The sequence below is a fragment of the Neurospora hispaniola genome (assembly GCF_033458365.1).
Source record: "Neurospora hispaniola strain FGSC 10403 chromosome Unknown B0T23scaffold_1, whole genome shotgun sequence".
NCBI lineage: Eukaryota > Fungi > Ascomycota > Sordariomycetes > Sordariales > Sordariaceae > Neurospora > Neurospora hispaniola.
Genome location: NW_026944406.1, coordinates 841378 through 860580, shown reverse-complemented (window position 1 = coordinate 860580; position 19203 = coordinate 841378). Strand labels below are relative to the sequence as shown.

The 19203-nt window shown below is 53.2% G+C and overlaps 6 protein-coding genes across 6 annotated transcripts; 3 read left to right on the top strand and 3 right to left on the bottom strand.

Annotated features, from left to right (window-relative positions):
• Positions 1–168: 168 nt before the first annotated feature.
• On the top strand, positions 169–2784 carry B0T23DRAFT_368826 (protein PNS1). The gene is made up of 2 exons (XM_062836475.1): positions 169–982; positions 1061–2784. Exons 1-2 carry the CDS (start codon positions 595–597, stop codon positions 2335–2337), a joined length of 1665 nt encoding a protein of 554 aa, XP_062696562.1. The 5' UTR covers positions 169–594; the 3' UTR covers positions 2338–2784.
• Positions 2785–3479: 695 nt separating this feature from the next.
• On the bottom strand, positions 3480–5582 carry B0T23DRAFT_433879 (uncharacterized protein; the record flags this gene model as incomplete). Its single annotated transcript, XM_062840476.1, has 2 exons — positions 3480–4922; positions 5043–5582. The coding sequence occupies 2 exons, from the start codon at positions 5580–5582 to the stop codon at positions 3645–3647; spliced, it is 1818 nt and encodes a 605-aa protein (XP_062696561.1). The 3' UTR covers positions 3480–3644.
• A 187-nt stretch (positions 5583–5769) lies between these two features.
• On the bottom strand, positions 5770–7270 carry B0T23DRAFT_308590 (IPP transferase-domain-containing protein; the record flags this gene model as incomplete). Its single annotated transcript, XM_062834479.1, has 2 exons — positions 5770–7131; positions 7217–7270. The coding sequence occupies 2 exons, from the start codon at positions 7268–7270 to the stop codon at positions 5770–5772; spliced, it is 1416 nt and encodes a 471-aa protein (XP_062696560.1).
• Positions 7271–8126: 856 nt separating this feature from the next.
• B0T23DRAFT_4129 (protein transport protein SEC61 subunit alpha) lies at positions 8127–9982 on the top strand. Its single transcript, XM_062839501.1, has 3 exons — positions 8127–8226; positions 8329–9673; positions 9734–9982. Exons 1-3 carry the CDS (start codon positions 8217–8219, stop codon positions 9807–9809), a joined length of 1431 nt encoding a protein of 476 aa, XP_062696559.1. The 5' UTR covers positions 8127–8216; the 3' UTR covers positions 9810–9982.
• A 662-nt stretch (positions 9983–10644) lies between these two features.
• B0T23DRAFT_409097 (putative homoaconitase precursor) lies at positions 10645–13596 on the bottom strand. The gene is made up of 2 exons (XM_062839361.1): positions 13333–13596; positions 10645–13241 (listed from the first exon to the last, which is right to left on the bottom strand). Exons 1-2 carry the CDS (start codon positions 13345–13347, stop codon positions 10902–10904), a joined length of 2355 nt encoding a protein of 784 aa, XP_062696558.1. The 5' UTR covers positions 13348–13596; the 3' UTR covers positions 10645–10901.
• A 1612-nt stretch (positions 13597–15208) lies between these two features.
• Positions 15209–18638, top strand: B0T23DRAFT_4090 (fungal-specific transcription factor domain-containing protein). The gene is made up of 4 exons (XM_062839355.1): positions 15209–15967; positions 16026–16301; positions 16356–16787; positions 16848–18638. The coding sequence occupies exons 1-4, from the start codon at positions 15539–15541 to the stop codon at positions 18297–18299; spliced, it is 2589 nt and encodes an 862-aa protein (XP_062696557.1). The 5' UTR covers positions 15209–15538; the 3' UTR covers positions 18300–18638.
• Positions 18639–19203: the final 565 nt, after the last annotated feature.

The window sequence follows — 19203 nt, the reverse complement described above, 5'->3', positions numbered from 1 at the left end:
GAGTGCCGAGAACATTCTGAAAATACCCAAGGGAAAAAAAGATCTTGACGTCATTCGCTGTTCGGTTCGTTCACCTCTTGGCTTTTGCTTTTTTTGTCGCTTTGTATGCCAAGTCGAGAAAAGCGCAATCAATGTCTCACACGACCTGATTTCAAGACTTGTGCTCATTTCCCTTCCCCCCCCCCCAAGGTCCAGGTCCCCCAGCCATCTCCATTCTGTCACCCAAAGTCCCAACAACTGGTTGTTGTGTCAATCTAATTTCTCTCTCTCCCTCTCTCTCCTCTCCATTTCTCTCTTTCCATCTTTTTCCCGTACCTACCTAATCGTTAATTCGATCTTTCCATTCCGCCTTCCATCCTTATTAGTGGAGGTCGTGCGTGTTCTGGATTGGTGAACAGCGTTGCGGTCTGTGTACACGCAACTCGACAACCCGGCAACGAACTGGAGCTCCCTCCGTTCCTGGAAATATAAGCTTAAAACAGCTCCACCACCACGAGCTTCACCTTCTCCCCAGGTCCCTGAATTCCCACATCAACAACTACACACATCTCGTCGATTCAAGTACCCGACGACAAACTCGAAGCAGCCGCAGCGATGAGCGGGCCACAGTATGGCGCCCAGCCTGGTGGCTACTACAACAACAACAACAACAACTACCCTCCGCCGCCGCCCAACTCGTACCAGATGAACCCCATGCCGACCGATGGTAACTACGGCCAGCAACCGCAGTATGGATATGGAGGTCCACCGCCGCAGCAGTATGGAAATGGTTATGGGGATGGCGGGTACGCTCCGCCTCAGGGACCTCCGCCGAACGGGTACAAACCTCCTCCGACCGATGGTTACGGCGGCCCCCCGCCCTCGTACGATGAAGTGTTCAAGGTCCAGAAGCCCAAGTACAACGATTGGTGGGCCGGGCTTTTGTTCCTGGCTACCGTTGCTGGATTCGTCGCGGTTTCGGCTATCAGTATTCATGGTTATGGTAGGATAATCTCCAATCTTCAATGTCAATGTCTCGAAGTGTAAGACGATGTGAGATTCACTAACACACACACAACAGCCGACAACAGAAGTCAAAACAATGGCAGCCTCAATGGTCAACGCAACACTTTTGGTCTCACCACTCACACCATCTACCTCTTCGTCTGGGTCCTGATTTGCGCCATTGTCCTCAGTTATGCGTACATGTGGATGGCCCGCAAGTTTACCAAGCAGTTCATCTACGCCACCGGCATCCTCAACATTGTTATGGGCCTGGTGACGGCACTTTACATGTTGTCTCGCAAATACTGGTCCGGCGGTATCGTCTTTCTGATCTTCGTCGTCCTCCAAGCCCTCTTCTTCTGGTCCTGCCGGTCGCGCATTCCCTTTTCGACCTTAATGCTCCAAACCGCCATTGACGTCTCTAAGGTGCACGGTCACGTCTACCTCGTTTCCGCCGTCGGCGGTGTCATCGGCACCCTGTTCGCCGCTTACTGGGCCATCACCCTCGTAGCCGTCTACGTCAAGTTCGAGCCGGACCCGAACAACGCCGCCTGCCGTAACGCCGGTGGGTGTTCTTCAGGCAAAGTCATTGGCCTGATTGTCTTTATCACCTTCGCCGGCTACTGGATCTCGGAGTGGCTGAAGAACACCATCCACACCACCGTCGCGGGCATCTATGGGTCGTGGTACTTCAACAGCCGCAACTATCCGACTAAAGTTACGCGCGGCGCCCTCAAGCGCTCACTCACTTACTCCTTTGGCTCGATTTCTCTGGGATCCCTCTTCATCGCCATCATTAACCTGATCCGCCAACTCGCCCAGGCTGCTCAACAAAACGCCGCGCAGGAGGGCGACATCCTCGGAACCATCCTCTGGTGCATCTTTGGGTGTCTGATTGGTATCTTGGACTGGCTTGTCGAGTTTATCAACCGCTACGCCTTCTGCCACATTGCACTCTACGGAAAAGCCTACTTTGCCGCGGCCAAGGATACCTGGAAGATGGTCAAGGACCGGGGAATCGACGCTCTGATCAATGAATGCTTGATCGGCCCCGTGCTAACCTTTGGCGCTACTTTCGTCGCTTATGCGTGCGGTCTGATTGCGTATCTATACATGGTGTACACCAAACCGGCGTACAATGACGGAGGAGGATTCACACCCGTGGTGGTGGCGTTTGCTTTCCTGATTGGGTTGCAGGTGTGCAATGTGTTTACGACGCCGCTGACGAGTGGCATTGATACGATATTTGTGGCAATGGCGTGGGACCCCGAGGTGTTGATGAGGGATCATCCGGATTTGTATCACAGGATGGTGCAGGTTTATCCCCATGTTCAGGAGGCTATTCATGCGTGATTTGCAAAGCCTCTTCTGTGGTAGATGGGAAGTAATATTGGAGGATGGGGGAGGGAGGGGAGAGTAGAAAGAAAGACGGGCCGCCCCCTTACTGGTGGCTGTCAAAAAGAAAGGAGAGAGGGCGGGTACATGCCGTTTTCGCAAAGGGGAAGAAAAAAAAAACCCCTAGGAATGCCCTATACGATACGATACCTGCTGTAACTTGTAATTCTTTAAGAGGGAGTTGGTGCGTCAGGAGGGTTTGATACCATGGGTAATAAGCAGGAAGGTCGATTCCTTGGTTGGTTGCATGCATGGAAGGGTGGGGGGGTGAGGAGAATGATACCAGAGCAAAGCAGGAAATGAGAGAGGGTAGGTAGGTAACAAGAAGGTAGTGCAAACAAATACCTAAGAATAAGAAGGATAGTAGTAATAGCAAAACCTAAAATGACTAGGTAATTACACATACCTACCTACACTACTACCATCCGTCTATGTACTATGTTGTCATGTAGCCAGTTGCTACGAACCATTCGTTCCGCAGTGTTTAAGTAGGTAGTTGGTGATTCCTCCCGTGGCGCGGTGGTTGGACTTGGCGTTGTCGGGCATACCTGTTGCAGCCCTTCACTTCTCTCTCTCTCTCTCTCTCTCTCTCTCTCTCTCTCTCTCTCTCTCTCTCTCTCTCTCTCTCTCTCTCTCACATACACACTCACACACACTCAAAAGAGAGAGATTTTGGCCTTCGTTCAAAACAACATGGGACAGTAATATTGAACAAGGCTTCATAATGGTTAACTGGGTACATATCTGCCTCATGTGTTTTGTAGGTATCCGTCGCCTGTTATGGTAGACTCCAAGCGATGGCTGAAAAGGAGAGACACAAGAACGTCTCTGCAGCACGAAAGCCTTTCTACCATTTTTAGTGAAGTGAGTGAGTGAGTGAGTGATGGATGGGCTTCCAGTCAGTTTTCCTATTTTAGGTTGGCACCAACCATTCAAATTTGATGGATGGATGGGTGAGTGGATGTTACGGCATCTATCTATCCATCCATCCATCTATCTATGTATAGTAGGTAAAGATAAGTTTGGTTACGTAGGTAGACTGAAAAGTCCGGCTAAAGCAATCAATCGGTGATGACATGCAAGGATCGAATGAACAAACATTCGGGAACGAAAGGTTCGTTCATACGTTGATTAATTAAGCGTGTTCGCATCGCTGTCTCATCTAACTACCTAGGTATCTACATGTTTCCATTGGCTCATAAGCTTGGTAATGAAGTGACAACGCTGTTTTTTTCTCGGCCTTCCCTTATACAGTAGTCGTACAGTTATCCCCTTTCCGCTTCCGCTCCCACGTCCGCTGGTGTGTCTTCCAGGTCATATATATTGTCCTCGTCCGTTTGAGTGGTAACCTCCCCCGACATCAACTTGTAAGTCTCAAAGTAACAAACATTTGTGAGAAACCATTTATTTCCCCAATACGTTGACACGTTGAAGACATACTCTTCACCTGTATATGTAATGTTTACCGACATCAAGTCCTCATCAGGTGCTGGGCCGTCGTTAGCGGCCGTACTGGGCGGTACGGACGACGATGCTGACGTGGGAATGTTTTTATTGCTTGTTGATGTTGGCGGCGGTGCCGTTGTCGTTGGCTTGCTAGAGGTGACTGTGCCTTTCTTTACGGTCTCGGCCAGCTTCATCGAAACATAATTCCAGAAACCCCTCCTCTTCACAGCGGAAAAGCATAGCACAAACCACTGGTCATTTTGGATAGCACGTAGCGTTGGTCCTGCGGATCGCCTGGCTTCCTGAATTTCCGGTTGAAGTTTGGTCCATACCCTCCAAAAAACAGCCTCGATTTTTGCGAACTTGGACCTGGTCAGCTCCTTCAGCCTCGACAAGAAGACCATCTCCTGCCACATAACGAACGCTACCATGTTCGACGCGGACGGGTACGGGATGTGGTAGGCGAGCATAGCCCGACGGAGGTATTCTATTTCACCCATCGAGATGCGGATCTCCAGCATCTGCACATCTGCACCACCAGCGAATTTGGCGGCGTCAACGGTCCCAACGCGCTTGTCGAGCCGGTGCACAGCCCACTTGTACTTAGCCAGCGCGTGCTCGGGGTTACACATGAAAAAGACGAGGTCTGCTCTTTTGTGAGCTCTTCTCCGCGGCATCACGGAAGCCACTCTGTCTTGGGGATCGCCGTCGCCGGTAACATTTTTATAGAGGAAAGGTTCCCGCTCGGGCTCCCTGGGTACTTCTACCAAGCTGTCGATGTTGGACACCCCCACAGGGCCGAGATTACCGGAGCTAGATACTCTGGTGTTCTTGAGCTGCGTACCGGTCACGACCTTGTACAATATCAGGTGATCCTGTGTTGTGTGTCTTTCACTATCTTTGCGAACAGTGCAGGCGCAAGGAGGAGCATCCGGCGGTCCTCTGAGCCCTGCCAGAAATGTAGATTCGAGAACTGGTCCTCCGCAGCGAAGGTTCTTTGCGGTGTAGAAATCAGGCACCTCGTCTTCATCTTTGTCTGGGCGGCCACTGTGCGCCAAGAGTGAGATGGGTACATCTATGTTCCGTTTGCGTTGATGCTAGCGGGCCTGGAACAGGCTTAGCTTGGAGGAGGGTGACGAGGATAAAGGGGGAACGTCCCAGTCGTGATGTTCCCATATCCGAGCAGTTCTTTTCCTCGAGGTGGTGTATATTTCTACCAACAAATCCCAACGCTGTCGCAGGGTGTCTTCAATCCAGTAGTTGCAGGATTCGGTTAGACGTTGGGCGCGGAAACAAGGGTCCATGATCATGTTCACGAATTGTTGGGAGAGACCATGGGCGTGAAGGACTCGTCTCCATTCGTTATCATCATCGTTGAATTTGCTAAGGGTTGGAATCCCACCGGCAACGTCGGGAAGACGAAAATAGGTCAAGATGACGTCGCGGAATTCCAAGATGCCTGGCCTTCTGTTGCTGTGAAGGTAGAGCCATTGTTGCCACAGCTGGTCGGCCATCTTGTCACTGAAGCCAAGCCAGATGAGCGCTTCCCGTGAAATGAGAATCATTGGTATCTCGAGCATATCGGACGGCTTTGTTGGGGATTTGCGGAGGGCATGTGAGATGTTGTCGTGGCTGAGGAAGCAACCTTTGTGCAGTTCATGATATCCAATATCATGGTTCAGATTCAACAGGCCGTACTCTTGCAGGCCACGGGCGTCCTCCTTCGTCAGAACGAACCATGAACGATCGTTCGACATTGCGCGCCACTGTCAGAAAAGGAAAAACTGATATCAATGTAGAGATATGTAGAAGGCAGCAATGGGAGGTGTATCCAAAGAGTACGGGGCTGATTTGGTGGAAAGATTGGGGAACGGTGAGAGAATTGTGGGATTTATGCCCACGGGTATCATTCGAAATTGGCTCATCCAGCAACGCAGCTTCCGACTAGGGCTTTGGGACCTGCCCATCAGCATCACCAGCATCGACATCATCGTTTGTTCCTTCTTCCACTTTATCACCTTTCGCCACTCCCCTGGTCGGCCAGCCCTCTGCCTGCCTCTTTGCCCACTTGACAGCCTTCTGGTGCTTCTTGCTCTTGAGGTGCTTCTGCCACTGTTCTTCGATTCTAAACTCCTTCTCGCACACTTCACATGTCTTGTTGCATATTGTCTCGGGTCGGTTGCTCCTTTCCAACTGCTCGGCCAACACCTCTCTTGCAGTGTCCGACAAGTCTTCTGGTCGCGGTAGCGGCTGATGGGCAAGATGTTTGGCTAGAAGAGAACTTCCTTTCTCGGCTACTTCAGAGTGCCAATGGGAAATGTTGGACGAGTCCAAGAGATAGAAGTTGGACAGAAGATTCTCTTCCTGAAGGGCTGCAATGGTCTTGCGAGCAATCCACCTGATTTGGTATTTTGCGTACTGGCGGGTTGCTGTCTTGGTGTCCTCGATTCCTTGTTGCTTGAGTTTTTCAAGTGCGGCGTGTGGAGTGTCGTTTTCGGTAGACTTGACAGCTGATAAATATGATTCGAATTGGCGGAACCCGATGGACTGCCAGATGCCCTTGGTGCGGTCGACAGTGTCACCTGCTGCGAGCCGGCGCTGTAAATAGTCGTAGACTGACGATGTTTCGTCCAAAAGACCATTGGCTACCATCTTGTCTACACGCTTGTCAAGGCGTTCGTTGAGCACGTCGGGCTTGGCGTAGAGCCAGAAGAGAAGCAAATTCCAGGGACTCGGTGGCTGCTCTGCGCGCTTGGCCTCTTTCCGAGCGCGCTGTTCGGCATAAATGTCGGAGGCACGACGGCCAGTGCTAAGGTAAATCTCGAGCGAGTTGCGAATCTTGCGAATGTCTTTGGGGTGCCATCGCTCGGCCATGGCTGGGTCGACTTCTTGTAGCTCGGCCAGCATGACGTCGGCGGACTCGCGAAGAATTGGGTGTTGGCTTGCGAGTTCGTCTCGTGTAGCTTTGGCGGCGGCTGTCTCTGATCCGTCGGTCGTCGCAGGATCCGACTCAACCAGCTTCTCGTCGAACAGCAGGCCGTCAAGATAGTATGAAGTTCCTCCTACTACAATGGGCAGCTTTCCCCTCGACCTGATATCCGATATAATCTTTGTGGCTTCGCGTTTCCAGCTGGTGACAGACCATGGCTCCTCGTCGAGTCCAATGTTGCCGAGGAGGTAATGGGGGATGCCGCGCTGCTCTTCGGGAGTGAGCTGGTTGGTGATGATGGGTAGGCCTCGGTACATTTGCATGGCGTCGGCGTTGATGATTTCGCCATTAAATCGGGTCGCTAGTTCCACGGCAAGCTGGAGCCATAATCATTGTGATCAGCGCACTGGGCAATGGTGAACAAATGGCTGGTGCAATAGATCATGGAGGTAGCTGTCGTACATCAGACTTGCCGGTGCCCGTGGATCCGTAGATGACAACCAGAGGGTCTGCCATTGTTGCTGCGCGAAAGACGGAACGAATGGTCTGGGAGAATACTGGAATGGTCCACCTCATTGGCCTTTATTGGAGAAGTGTGTCGAGGTGCTGAGGCGCATTGCTCTAAAGCGTTGACGAAATGGGAGAAAAGAAAACAAACATTAAAAAAGTTCAAGATGGGATTGAATTGGCAATTGACCCCGGCAGGCATCCACCCCACCAAGCCCACCTTCAATCGCAAACTAAGTTGACACACGGATTGTTGTCGATAAGAGAAATGGCATCCACACGCTGACTCCTACCATAACCCCTGCCTACGGCTGTCCCTGCGGCTGTCCAGGGCTTCCCCAACGATTTGGATTCCGGGCAGTTTCAACAAGGGGCGGCTGGAAAGTGGAGGGATGCCTTTGTGTACAGTAATTGTGGACAGCCGGCCCGGATGATGCCTGCCGAAGGAGCTTCCTCGTTCTGGGTGTGAGCTAGGGAGGTCACTTGGAGCTGGAACGAGCTTCTGACGTTTCTGCAGGGGCGGGGAGAGAACAACCGCCAGCGGGAAGGCTGGCTGGCCATGCAATTCGCGGCCATCATTGGTCCCAAGTCACGTGGAGTGGGTCTCTTCCCAAGAACACTAGCAGCAACCGGGACCCTCCAAATTGGACACATCACACTTGGGCGACTTTTTGGACAGATCTCGCGACGCACCGCCTTCCGCCTTCAAGTTCCGTGTCCCTCGGCCAGCTTCCACTTCCACACTTCCACCCGACTTCCAGGACACTTCTTTTAATCGCCAACTCCTCCTCCTCCTCCACCCGACTTCCACTTTCCTTCCTTGCTTGATCCTTCAACGCAGCGCCGACAACACTCTCTGCGCTTTCAACTCTACAAAGGGCTGTTGTCGCCCGTTTAGTTTAATCTTCCTTCTTTTTACCCTTCCCTTCTTCCTTCACACACGCCATTGCCCACCATGAGTTCCCGTAAGTTGTTCGGTCATCGACGGCCATGTTGAACACACGCGTAGGCGCGTTGGCAATACCAGACTGTCCCGTAACTAACCTCACCTCCCGCCCGCCATGCAGTACGGTTCCTCGATCTCGTCAAGCCCTTCGTGCCGTTCCTCCCCGAGGTTCAGCAGCCCGAGACCAAGATCCCCTTCAACCAAAAGTTGATGTGGACGGGCTTGACCCTGCTCATCTTCTTGGTCATGAGCCAGATGCCCCTCTACGGCATTGTCTCGTCCGACACGTCCGATCCGCTATACTGGCTGCGTATGATGATGGCGAGTAACAGAGGTACCCTGATGGAGCTCGGTATCACCCCCATCATCTCCTCCGGCATGGTCTTCCAGCTCCTGGCCGGCACCCACATGATCGACGTCAACCTCGACCTCAAGGCCGACCGCGAGCTCTACCAGACGGCCCAGAAGCTGTTCGCTGTCATTCTCTCCATCGGCACCGCCACTGTCTACGTCTTCACCGGTCTCTATGGCCCTCCCAGCGACCTCGGTGCCGGTATCGTCTTCCTCCTCATCCTCCAGCTCGTCGTTGCCGGCATGATTGTCATTCTCCTCGATGAGCTCCTCCAGAAGGGCTATGGCCTCGGCAGCGGTATCTCGCTGTTCATTGCCACCAACATCTGCGAGTCCATCATGTGGAAGGCCTTCTCCCCCACCTCCATCAACACCGGCCGTGGCCCCGAGTACGAGGGTGCCGTCATTGCCCTCTTCCACCTCCTCATGACCTGGGACAACAAGCAGCGTGCTCTCTACGAGGCTTTCTACCGCCAGAACCTCCCCAACATCATGAACCTGCTCGCCACCCTCGTCGTCTTCGCCGCCGTCATCTACCTCCAGGGCTTCCGCGTCGAGATCCCCGTCAAGTCTTCGCGCCAGCGTGGTGCTCGCGGCTCTTACCCCATCCGCCTCTTCTACACCTCCAACATGCCCATCATGCTGCAGTCCGCTCTCTCCTCCAACGTCTTCCTGATCAGCCAGATGCTCTACTCTCGCTTCTCCGAGAACCTTCTGGTCCGTCTTTTCGGCGTCTGGGAGGCCAAGGAGGGCACTGCCCAGCTCTCTGCCGTTTCCGGTCTTGTCTACTACATGAGCCCCCCTCTCAACTTCAAGGACGCTCTCCTCGACCCCATCCACACCGCCGTCTACATCGCCTACATGCTCACTGCCTGCGCCGTCTTCTCCAAGACCTGGATTGAGGTTTCCGGCTCCAGCCCCCGCGATGTCGCCAAGCAGCTCAAGGACCAGGGTCTCGTCATGGCCGGCCACCGCGAGCAGAGCATGTACAAGGAGCTCAAGCGTATCATCCCCACTGCTGCCGCTTTCGGTGGTGCCTGCATTGGTGCTCTCTCTGTTGCCAGCGACCTCATGGGCGCTCTCGGCTCCGGTACCGGTACTCTCTTGGCTGTCACGTAAGTCTTGTCACCTGATTGCGGATAAATGACCAATTTGCTAACATTTCCCCTCTCCAGTATCATCTACGGCTACTTCGAAATTGCCGCCAAGGAGGGTGATCTTCAGGGCATGAAGGGTATGATCATGGGTTAAGAGATCCAGATCTATGCCTTGGTGTCATATCAAGAGGTATCGAAGACCTCGAATCAGGTCAGCCATGATGACGAAGGCAATCCTTGATACGGGTTTGCTGGGCTGGCTACCTGGTGGTACTATATGTGGAATATAATGAGTGGAAAGAAATCAAGATAAACCTATGTCGTGTTGTGTGTTTGTGTAACTCAAATGTGTATTATACTACCTCGGGAAAAACCAAAGGGTCCACAAAAAGGGTGGCGTCTTTATGAGCACTTGCTAGAAGCGAGCGGACGAATGGGGCGGGGATAAGGAAGACAGTGGTTGCTATCTTTATCTGGCTCTCAATATATTGGGTGTAACATGGATAACGAATGGTTACAAAGTTCCTGGACTACCAGGCCTGCTGTGGGACGGTTGGTTGTCAAACGTGTTGACTATATACAGCATTGCTTCCAGGTCTGCTCAAGAGGGTTCGCTGATGGGAGAGCTCCTGGGACCGCGGATTATGCGACACAGTATGGGAGCCCATAGAGGTACACAACAAAGACAGAGATTCTGAATCTATCGACGCTTCATCCCATCATTTCTGTTTCTTGTCTTGAGCCTTTTTTTTCCTTTTTTTTTTTTTTTTTTTTTTTTTTTTTTTTTTTTTTTTTTTTTTTTTTTTTTTTTGTGAAACATTCTTCGGAGCTGACTGCCTTTTTTTTTTTTTTTTTTATTTACTTACCTCTGCAGACGGGATGTCTTCTAGTATGTTTTTCTCTACTAAATGTCTGCCATCAACATAGTGTCTACCCAAGCCTCCCACCTCTTGGTTCTACTTGAAGACAACCGAACTTTTTTCGATTACGTCCCGTGAAACAAAAAGGAGAGATCCGTATGAATCTAGGCTGGTGTAGTACAAGGGATATCATTTCTGTTTTTTTTTTCTCTTCTTCTTTGTGTCTTGTTCAACTCTATCCCATCTACCTACTATACTACCGGGAACTATGATGTACCTGTACTGTACTTTTTGTCTATCCTGACACTCATCTACCCTACAACTCAACTGAACCGAACCGAACTGAACTGAACTGTTCAAGACACGGAAATAAAAAAAAGCAGAGATCAAGCCTCAATCTGACTCTTGACCCACTTCTCCAATCCTCCCCTGGCAATAATCTCCTGCACATTCGGCGGCAACTCGCCCACCTTTTGCTCCCACTTCTTGCCTGACGCCTCCTCAACAACCACCTTGCTGCGTCGCACATCCCACGTCAACTTCCACCCTGTGCGTCTAGTGGCCACCGTCTTCTCGCCGCCGCCGAATTCTTCACGGAGTCGCTGAACCAGCTTGGGCACCTCGACGCCCATCAAGGCGTTGTTGATGGAGTTCCTGCTAAAGATGTTGCCGAAACTGCCGCTCACCACCAGCGGGATTTGCTTTGCTAGAATAGCGGTCGCCGCTTGTTCACGCGAGGAACCGCAGCCAAAGTTGAAGCCTGTCACGAGAATGTCGCCGGCGCGCGCGATGGAGCCAAAGGAAGCATCGTAGTTCTCCATGCAGACTTCGGCCATCTTGGCCGGGGTGATGTTGTCCTGGTAGGTGTATTTGCCGGGGTAGATGCCGTCCGTGTTGATGTTGTCGGCGTCGCAGAAGATGATTTCGCCGGAAATGGCTTCGGGGAAGCCGGGGAGGATTTCCGTGAGGGATTCTTCCTCCGACGAAGAAGGAGAAGAAGAGGTAGATTCGGGGGTAAGACCTGCCTCGGCGTTGGCGATGAGCGACTCAGCCTCGGCAATGATCTTGTCGAGAGCGTCTTCAATGGACATGGCCTTGTCTTGCTCAACGACACCGTTGCCTTCGCCGATGATCACCTTCTCGACACCCTCGGGCTTTTGGTACCAGCCGGGACCGGCGATCTTGCCCTTCAGAGCAGAAGCGGCGACGACTTCGGGCGAGGCGAGGTAGGCCTTGGCGTCGGTGGAACCCATGCGGCCCTTGAAGTTGCGGTTGGAAGCAGAGATGCCGATCTCACCGGGCTCCAACAGACCGGTGCCCAGACCGATGCAGGGACCGCAGCCGGAAGGCAAAGGCTCGGCGCCAGCGTCGAGAAGGACTTGCCAGTCGCCCGAGTCTTCGGCTTGCTTCTGCTCGAGGAGGGAGGCGGCGGCAATGTAGAATTTGACGCCGGGAGCGACCTTGGGGATGACGCCGTTGTTGTCGGCAGCGGCGTCCTTGAACACGCGGGCGGCCGCGGCGATGTCGGAGGCGCGCGAGTTGGTGCACGAGACGAGGTAGGCCTTGTCGAGCTTGAGGTTCTGGGCCTCGAGGTCCTTGAGGGGAGTAGCGATCTTGACGGAGTTGGGGCCGGCGACAAAGGGGGAGAGGGTGGACAGGTTGAGGTAGAGCTGTTTGGCGTAGGTGGCGCCGGGGTCGGCGACCAGAGGGTTCTCGAGCAGGGCGTCGATCTTGGCGTGGGTGAACTTGGCCTTGTCGCCCAGCTCGGGGTGTTCCATGGCGGTGACGGTGGCCTTGGCGCGCATCCAGGAAGCCAGGACGGCGTCGATGGGGAAGAGACCAGAGAGGGCGCCCCATTCGGTGGTCATGTTGGCGATGGTCAGGCGGTCGTCGACGGGGATGGAGCGCATGGTTTCTTCGGCGCCGGTGAACTCGATGGCGTGGTTCAGCACGTCGTCGTTGTTGAAGAGGCCGCACAAAGCAACGATCACGTCCTTACCCGTGACACCGGGCGGGAGCAGACCGGTGAAGGTGACCTTGGCGATGGGCGGGATCTGCCACCATGTCTTGCCCGTGGCCCAGATGGAGGCCGCGTCGGTGCGCACCATGGGTGTGCCCAGGCAGCCGACGCCGCCGTACATGTTGCTGTGCGAGTCGGAGGCGACAGTGACGGTGCCCGGCCACGCGTAGCCCTCTTCAACCATGATCTGGTGGCCGATGCCCCGGCCGGCAGGGTAAAAGTCAACGCCGTGCGTGTTGGCGAACTCCTCGATCTGGCGGTACTTTTTGAGGTTGGCCTCGCTCTTGTTCTGCACGTCGTGGTCGAGGGTCATGACGACCTGGCGGTTGTCGTGGATTTTGGAGGCGCCGATGGACATGAACTTCATGGCAACGGGCCACGAGTTGTCGTGGGTCATGCAGTGGTGAGGCTGGAGGGTGACATAGTCGCCGGACTTGACCTTCTTGCCGGGAGCGAGGCCGACCGAGTAGCGCTGGACAATCTTCTCGGTCAAGGTCTGGGGCACTTGGGGGACGACCTTGGGGAGGGTCGAGGAGGCCAGGTTCTCGAGCTGCGAAGGGAAGGCATCTTGAAGACGGCGCGAGGTGGTGCTGTAGTAGGAACCGGAGGCGGCGGCGGCGCGGACACTGCGGACAGAGGTGGTTCTCGAGGCGGCTGCAAGGAATTGACGGGGGGCTCTGCTGGCAGCCACGGCCAGGGCTCTTCTCTGGAAGCGGGTAAGGTGAAGTCTCTTGTTAGTCGCGATGCCAATGGCAATGTCAATGGCAACTGGAGGGTAAATAGGAATGTAAACATACCACGGGGTGAATCATGATGGACCAGCTATCACGACTTGCAACTGACCATGGCACTGCCGGACAGACTGGAATTGCAATTGGGTGTTTGAAAATAGATGTAACCCCAATTGGAGCCGACGACAGATTGGAAATCGAGTCACAACGACTCGTTCAACGACTGGGGATGGGCCGGCAGTCACAGTCAGTAGTGGAGTCCGGGGATGCCATGGATAATGGCCCGGCCGGGGGAGGGTGGCGATCCCGGCATTGAAAATATTTGGTGGGGGGCTCCGGCACCGGCCGTCTTGACACCCGTCGTTGCGCACGTCAGGCACCAACGTCTACATTAAGCCGAGGAGGTACGTACATGTACCACCGTCACAATCAAGGTGAAGAGGAAGTGACAGGATTACAGTACCGTGACACTAAAACCTTAGGGGGCGCTTATCTTATCTCCACACTAAGTTGTATGGATCGATGTTAACTCCGCGAGGAATCCGAAAAGAATCGGCGTTCCCGCGGGGCGGTCATCGTATTCTTATCCGCTGTCAGGTGCCAAGTACTAACTTTGTTCAGAATAACCTCAAACACCAGCGCCGTCGTCTGACATGTGTTTGTTTTTGAAGTTTCCTGAGCTGTTCGAGGAGCCTATATACATAGTACACGTCCCTAAGTAAACTTACACGTAACCTTGACAACACCTCATCTCATGCCGACCAAAACAAGAAAAAGGTCACAGTACATCACACGTACAAATATGTACGGCGTGTGACGCACCAACCTATACGCGGATAAGTACCCAAGTAGGTACACAGTAGATGACCAAAAGTGCCCCGGCCCAGGGCGGTGGTAATTTTCGATTCCAAGGTTTCTTTCCAGTTTAACGCCAGGGACCGACCCTTCAGGGCTGAACTTGGTCCCCTTTTCGTGGTTAGTAATGCAAAAAAGCACGAGCCACCTGCCACAAATTGATCCCAGATCGGTTGACTGCACAAATCGAGACTGGACGTGCAGCCAAAGCGCTGCCCGGCGCCGGGAAGTCCAGCACCCGACTGCCGATGCATCTCACTGCCTGGAGCTTCCAATATTGTTCCATCAAGTCCACTACGCAGCACATGGTTTAGGTTTGCTGAACTGGCTGCCAAAAGATCCAATGGTGCCGTGATGCCGACTTTTTCTCCGTTTTATTTATTTTCCAATGGCTGATTAGCGCCGCCACGAGCGTCCAATACCACGTTCCGCCAGTTCAAGTTGGCAAACTCAGCGGGAGGAGAAGTGTGTTCAGTTTGGAGCCGCTTTTCAGCCTCTTACACTACACCCGACTACTCATTTTTTTCCATTGTGTCCACTCTGCTGCTGCTCGGTTTCGCTTTTTTACCGAAGTCCAGATTGCCCTGACGCCAAGATGCCAAGACGAGCCCCTACCCACCACTACCATTGCTGTGGTCACTGGTCACTGGTGAATAACAAGGGGCCGGAGGCGGTACAGGTACCGGATGGTCCCTCATCGATGGGTGACGGAATGCGGGAGTTCCATTTCCATTCATCGATGTCAGGCACCTCCAACTTCCAGGCCAAGAAGTCGGCGTCGTATTCTCTTGAGGTTGTTTCTGCTGCCTGTCGGTCTGACTGAACAGCACCAGACACAGTCAGCATTGAAGCTTCAGTTCCCTTCACATTCTGGACAGGTTTCTTCCAAGTCAGGATTCGTGGGGGAGCGGGAGTCACAGAATTGGACAAGCTGAAGAACGAAGAGAAAAGAGTGAGAGCGGCGCAGTAAGTGGAAGGTACCATTGGTACCCATTGTCCCAAGAGGCAGGCACCAATCCAGGCCGACAAATCATCGGAGACTTTCCCGACCATCGAGGTACTCGCGGCCTTTCACATTCTTTTCCTTTCCACTTCATTTCAACGCACTTTTACACTCTCACTCTGACTCTCAACGCTAACTTCAGTATTTCTCATCTTGGCTCAGCCTCTTTGTTACACTATCATCAGGTACATACTGGACTGATTGGGAATATGTTTATTTGCGTTTCTTGGACCTGATACTATCCCCACCACCCACCACCACATAGCTGTATTCTCGCTTCGGATCTGACCTCACCCGTTGGACTCTCTTTGCTCTCTTAGCGGGGTACATCTCCCATAGAGATGCTCGCACCATCTCTACTGCCAAACTATCGCGGCATCATCACCACCGGCACTCACCGACCCGGCAGCAGTCATGGACCCTTACCAAGACGTGCCCATGGCCCTTCGGCCCTCTGTCTCGGGGACGGATCCAGGGGTTCCAATGGCTTCTTCAGGGGCTGATGTATCCGCCCAATCAGCCCCTCCTCCACAACCAGCTCCAGTGTCTACAGCAGCTCAACCTCCGTCTCAGACTCAACAACCTCAAGTCTCAACGCCATCTCAGCCTTCATGGGGCCAAACGCCAGGCTCAGGAGAATCCCAATGGGACCAGTCTCCAGCCCAATTGGAGTCTCCATGGGATCAAGCCCCAAGTCAGCCTCCCTCTCATGATCAACCTCAGAATAGTCAACCTCAGCAACAACTGCGCCAAGCCAAGTCGCCCCGTATTCTCGCTTGCCAGCTATGTCAAGGAAGAAAGATCAGGTGCAATCGAGTGTTCCCCTGCGACAATTGCAAGAGGGTTGGCTGTCCCACATAACTCGACCATCTTGCAGAGGCATGCTAACCTTACCTCACAGTCCAATGTTCCATGCATACCCAGTAAACCGGCCCCCCTCAGGAAACGTCGGCCACCACACCAAGCGCTCCAGGAAAAGTTGGCTGCCGTGACGGAGAAGATGGAGCAAATGAGGCGTGAAATGGATGCTGCGAAAGCGAGTGGCCAGGGTCTGGCTATTCCCGCCACACCCGCACCCACCACTTCTTCTTGGGATTCTAAGGGAAACCCGAGACTGATCCAGGAGGAGGGCGGTGTCCGTTTCATGGATTCCTTGTTGGGCACCATGTACCAAGAGGTATGTTGTCATCTCTGCGTTTAGGTGTCTTCCGGCTTACCAACATATATACAGCTAGGGGAAATAAGAGCCATGGTGGACACTTCGCCAGACGATGGCTCAGATCTGATTCTTGGGGCCGACACTCCGACCTTTGATCCCATGTCTTCCTGGCCTCAACCCGGTGCTGTTTGGCAGCTCTGTGACATTTTCTTCCAGAGAGTCAACCCTTTAATGAAGATCATCCACAGACCGACACTGGAGAGATATGTCGCGGAAGCTTCTAGTGGACCGTTCGGGCTTCGTCCCAACATACGAGCCTTGTTCTTCTCCATCTTTCTAATGGCGATCGTGTCTTTGGATGCAGACGAGTGTGCGCAGCGGCTGGGCTACCACAGAGAGCAGGCTCTCCAAGATTTTGCTCAAGGTGCTCGTTTGACATTTGTACGAATGGGCTTCCTCAGCACGAACGACCTGACTACTCTCCAGGCATTTACTCTTTACTTGGTATTTCATCCCTCGAGACTCTGTTCATCGATTTTGGTGTCGCAATGCTGACGATTACAGACATCGCTCCAAGGCCGATCCAATCCTCACGCCACTTGGGTTTTGATTGGCACTGCTATACGCCTGGCTCGAAAGCTAGGTCTTCACGTCGATGGCAAACGATTAGGGTTGCCACCTCTCGAAACCGAGATGAGAAGACGGCTTTGGTGGCAGCTTGTTGTGCTCGACGCCAAAACCGCAACAATATCCGGCTTCAAGTCTGCGGCGGTTGTGCGAGACTGGTCCACCGAACTCCCCAGAAACCTTGAAGACACCGACATGCATCCCGACGCCAAAGAAGACTTTGTAGAACGCGACGGCCCTACCGAGATGATCTTCTGCCTCATGTCCTATAAAGCCACCGATTTCCTCCTCACCAGCGGGCAGGATTTTGAAGGTGTCATGATCGCGGCCGACCTCCCAGGCGGCCAAGCCCCTGGTTCCGACGACCAACGTCACCGCCGCACCGTCGAACAACTAGCGCTCGAGTTGTCGGCGTTTACGGACCGCTACCACTTGCACCCCGCCAACGGCCCGGTGCATGCCCTGGCCTTCAAGTTCAAGGAATTTTTCATCAAGAAACTCTGCAGTGCTAAACCTCAACCCCCTCCCACTTCTGATCAACAAGGCTTCAACGATGTCGACCGCGCTTTCAGGCTAGCTATCATCGACCTCGAGCACCACGAACTCAATATGCTCAACGACGACCCCGCCTTCTTCTGGTTTTCGCGCGTGTACTTCCAGCCATTCAACTTCATGTATGTCGTGTCGCAGCTGTGCCAATTCCAGTCCCCGTCCGCCAGTGATAAGCACATGGAGACAGCAAGCGCCAAGACCGACCTAATCGATCGCGCCTGGCGGCAAATCTCCTTCGTTTATCGACTCAATCCCGACCTATTCGACACGTCAAACCGGTTGTACTCACAAATCGCTCGCAAAGTCCTTGAAGCTTGGCAGAAAAGGTCCGAAGCGCTGCTTAGGCAGACGGGGACACGGCCACCTGCTCCGCCCTACGTTGAAAAGCTTGCGAACGTCCTGGGTAACAATAACATGAACAGCGGCTCTCTGGGAGCAACACGAACAGACACAGGGACAATACCAACGGCCACGACATTGGCCCCAACGGCAGGAACTGGGCTTGCCGGTGGTAATGACACGTCGTCGCTCATGCCCGGGCCTTCTGTTGGTACAGGTCCGGGTGCTGCTTCTGTCCCCACCACGCATGCACTGGGCCAAGGGCAAAGGCCAGAACCGCCGCCATTCATGGAAGGTGTCGTTAACTATATGGACCCGAACATGGCCTTTGCTGGAAATATGTGGGGAGATGATGGGTTTGGCGATCAATTTCAGCAGCCTCAGATGCCGATGATGGATATGATGGAGGATCCAACGACTGGTATGATGTACAGCGGTCCGCCTTATTATTATCCGGATACGGAAGGAGACGGGGAGCCGTCTAGGGGAATGTGGTAATGCGATGGGGTGGTGGTGAGGTGATAGCCATTGAGCCTCTACCCATCGTCGGTCGGCCTTTCGCCGTGTGTACGAATGTCGGAGCCAGGTTGTACGGCACGGTTCTCCATCAGCGTTGGAACATGATACCCTGGATTCCTCTTTCCTTTTTGTTCGCTTTAGTTTTAGCATCGCATCGCCCCTCAGCTTATTTGTAGTTTTTACCGGGGGACATCTTTTGGGGTCGGAGTTGTAGGGTATATGTAAAGATAATTATGTCCACTCACTCCGTATACCGCTTTGTTATAGGTAGACTTGGAAATAAATAGATCAAACAAGCATCAAGATGAATAAAACGGCGTAACATGTACTCTGGCGTGACCTTATCTGCGGTGACACCGTAGGTGAGAAAATAGTACACATGCTGTTACATCGGCTTCCTCATGTCATAGTAATTACTAACATACCTCAGGTGTCTTTCAGCCCAGAGAAGTAAAATGCCAATTGACTTGTACACAATTCTTGTTGCTAACTTCTCTTCTCTCTAGTATTGGCCCCCAACTTGACGGGATGAACCGGACGGGGGCTTGGGGTTCACAAGTGTTTGCTGCACGGCTTGCCCAGAATTCCGGGTCGGTGCTGCAGTCTTTTTGGCAGCGCCACATGAGCGCTTTGAACCGCTGCCGGGAAAACTGTCGCTCACACCAACTTGGTTCTCGTTTTTCTAGAGGCAGAAAACTGTTAGTGCAAGTACTCGGTGCTCTGGTACGTCCCGCACCTCCCGCCCTTTTGGTGTTTGGCCTTGCGTCATCCTCATTTTCCCAACTCCAAGTTCTTATAACCATTCGCACTTCTCACCTATTGTCTACGCGATTCGATTCTCATGACGGTGCGTTATAATTGATGAACAGGACTCCTTGGGAAA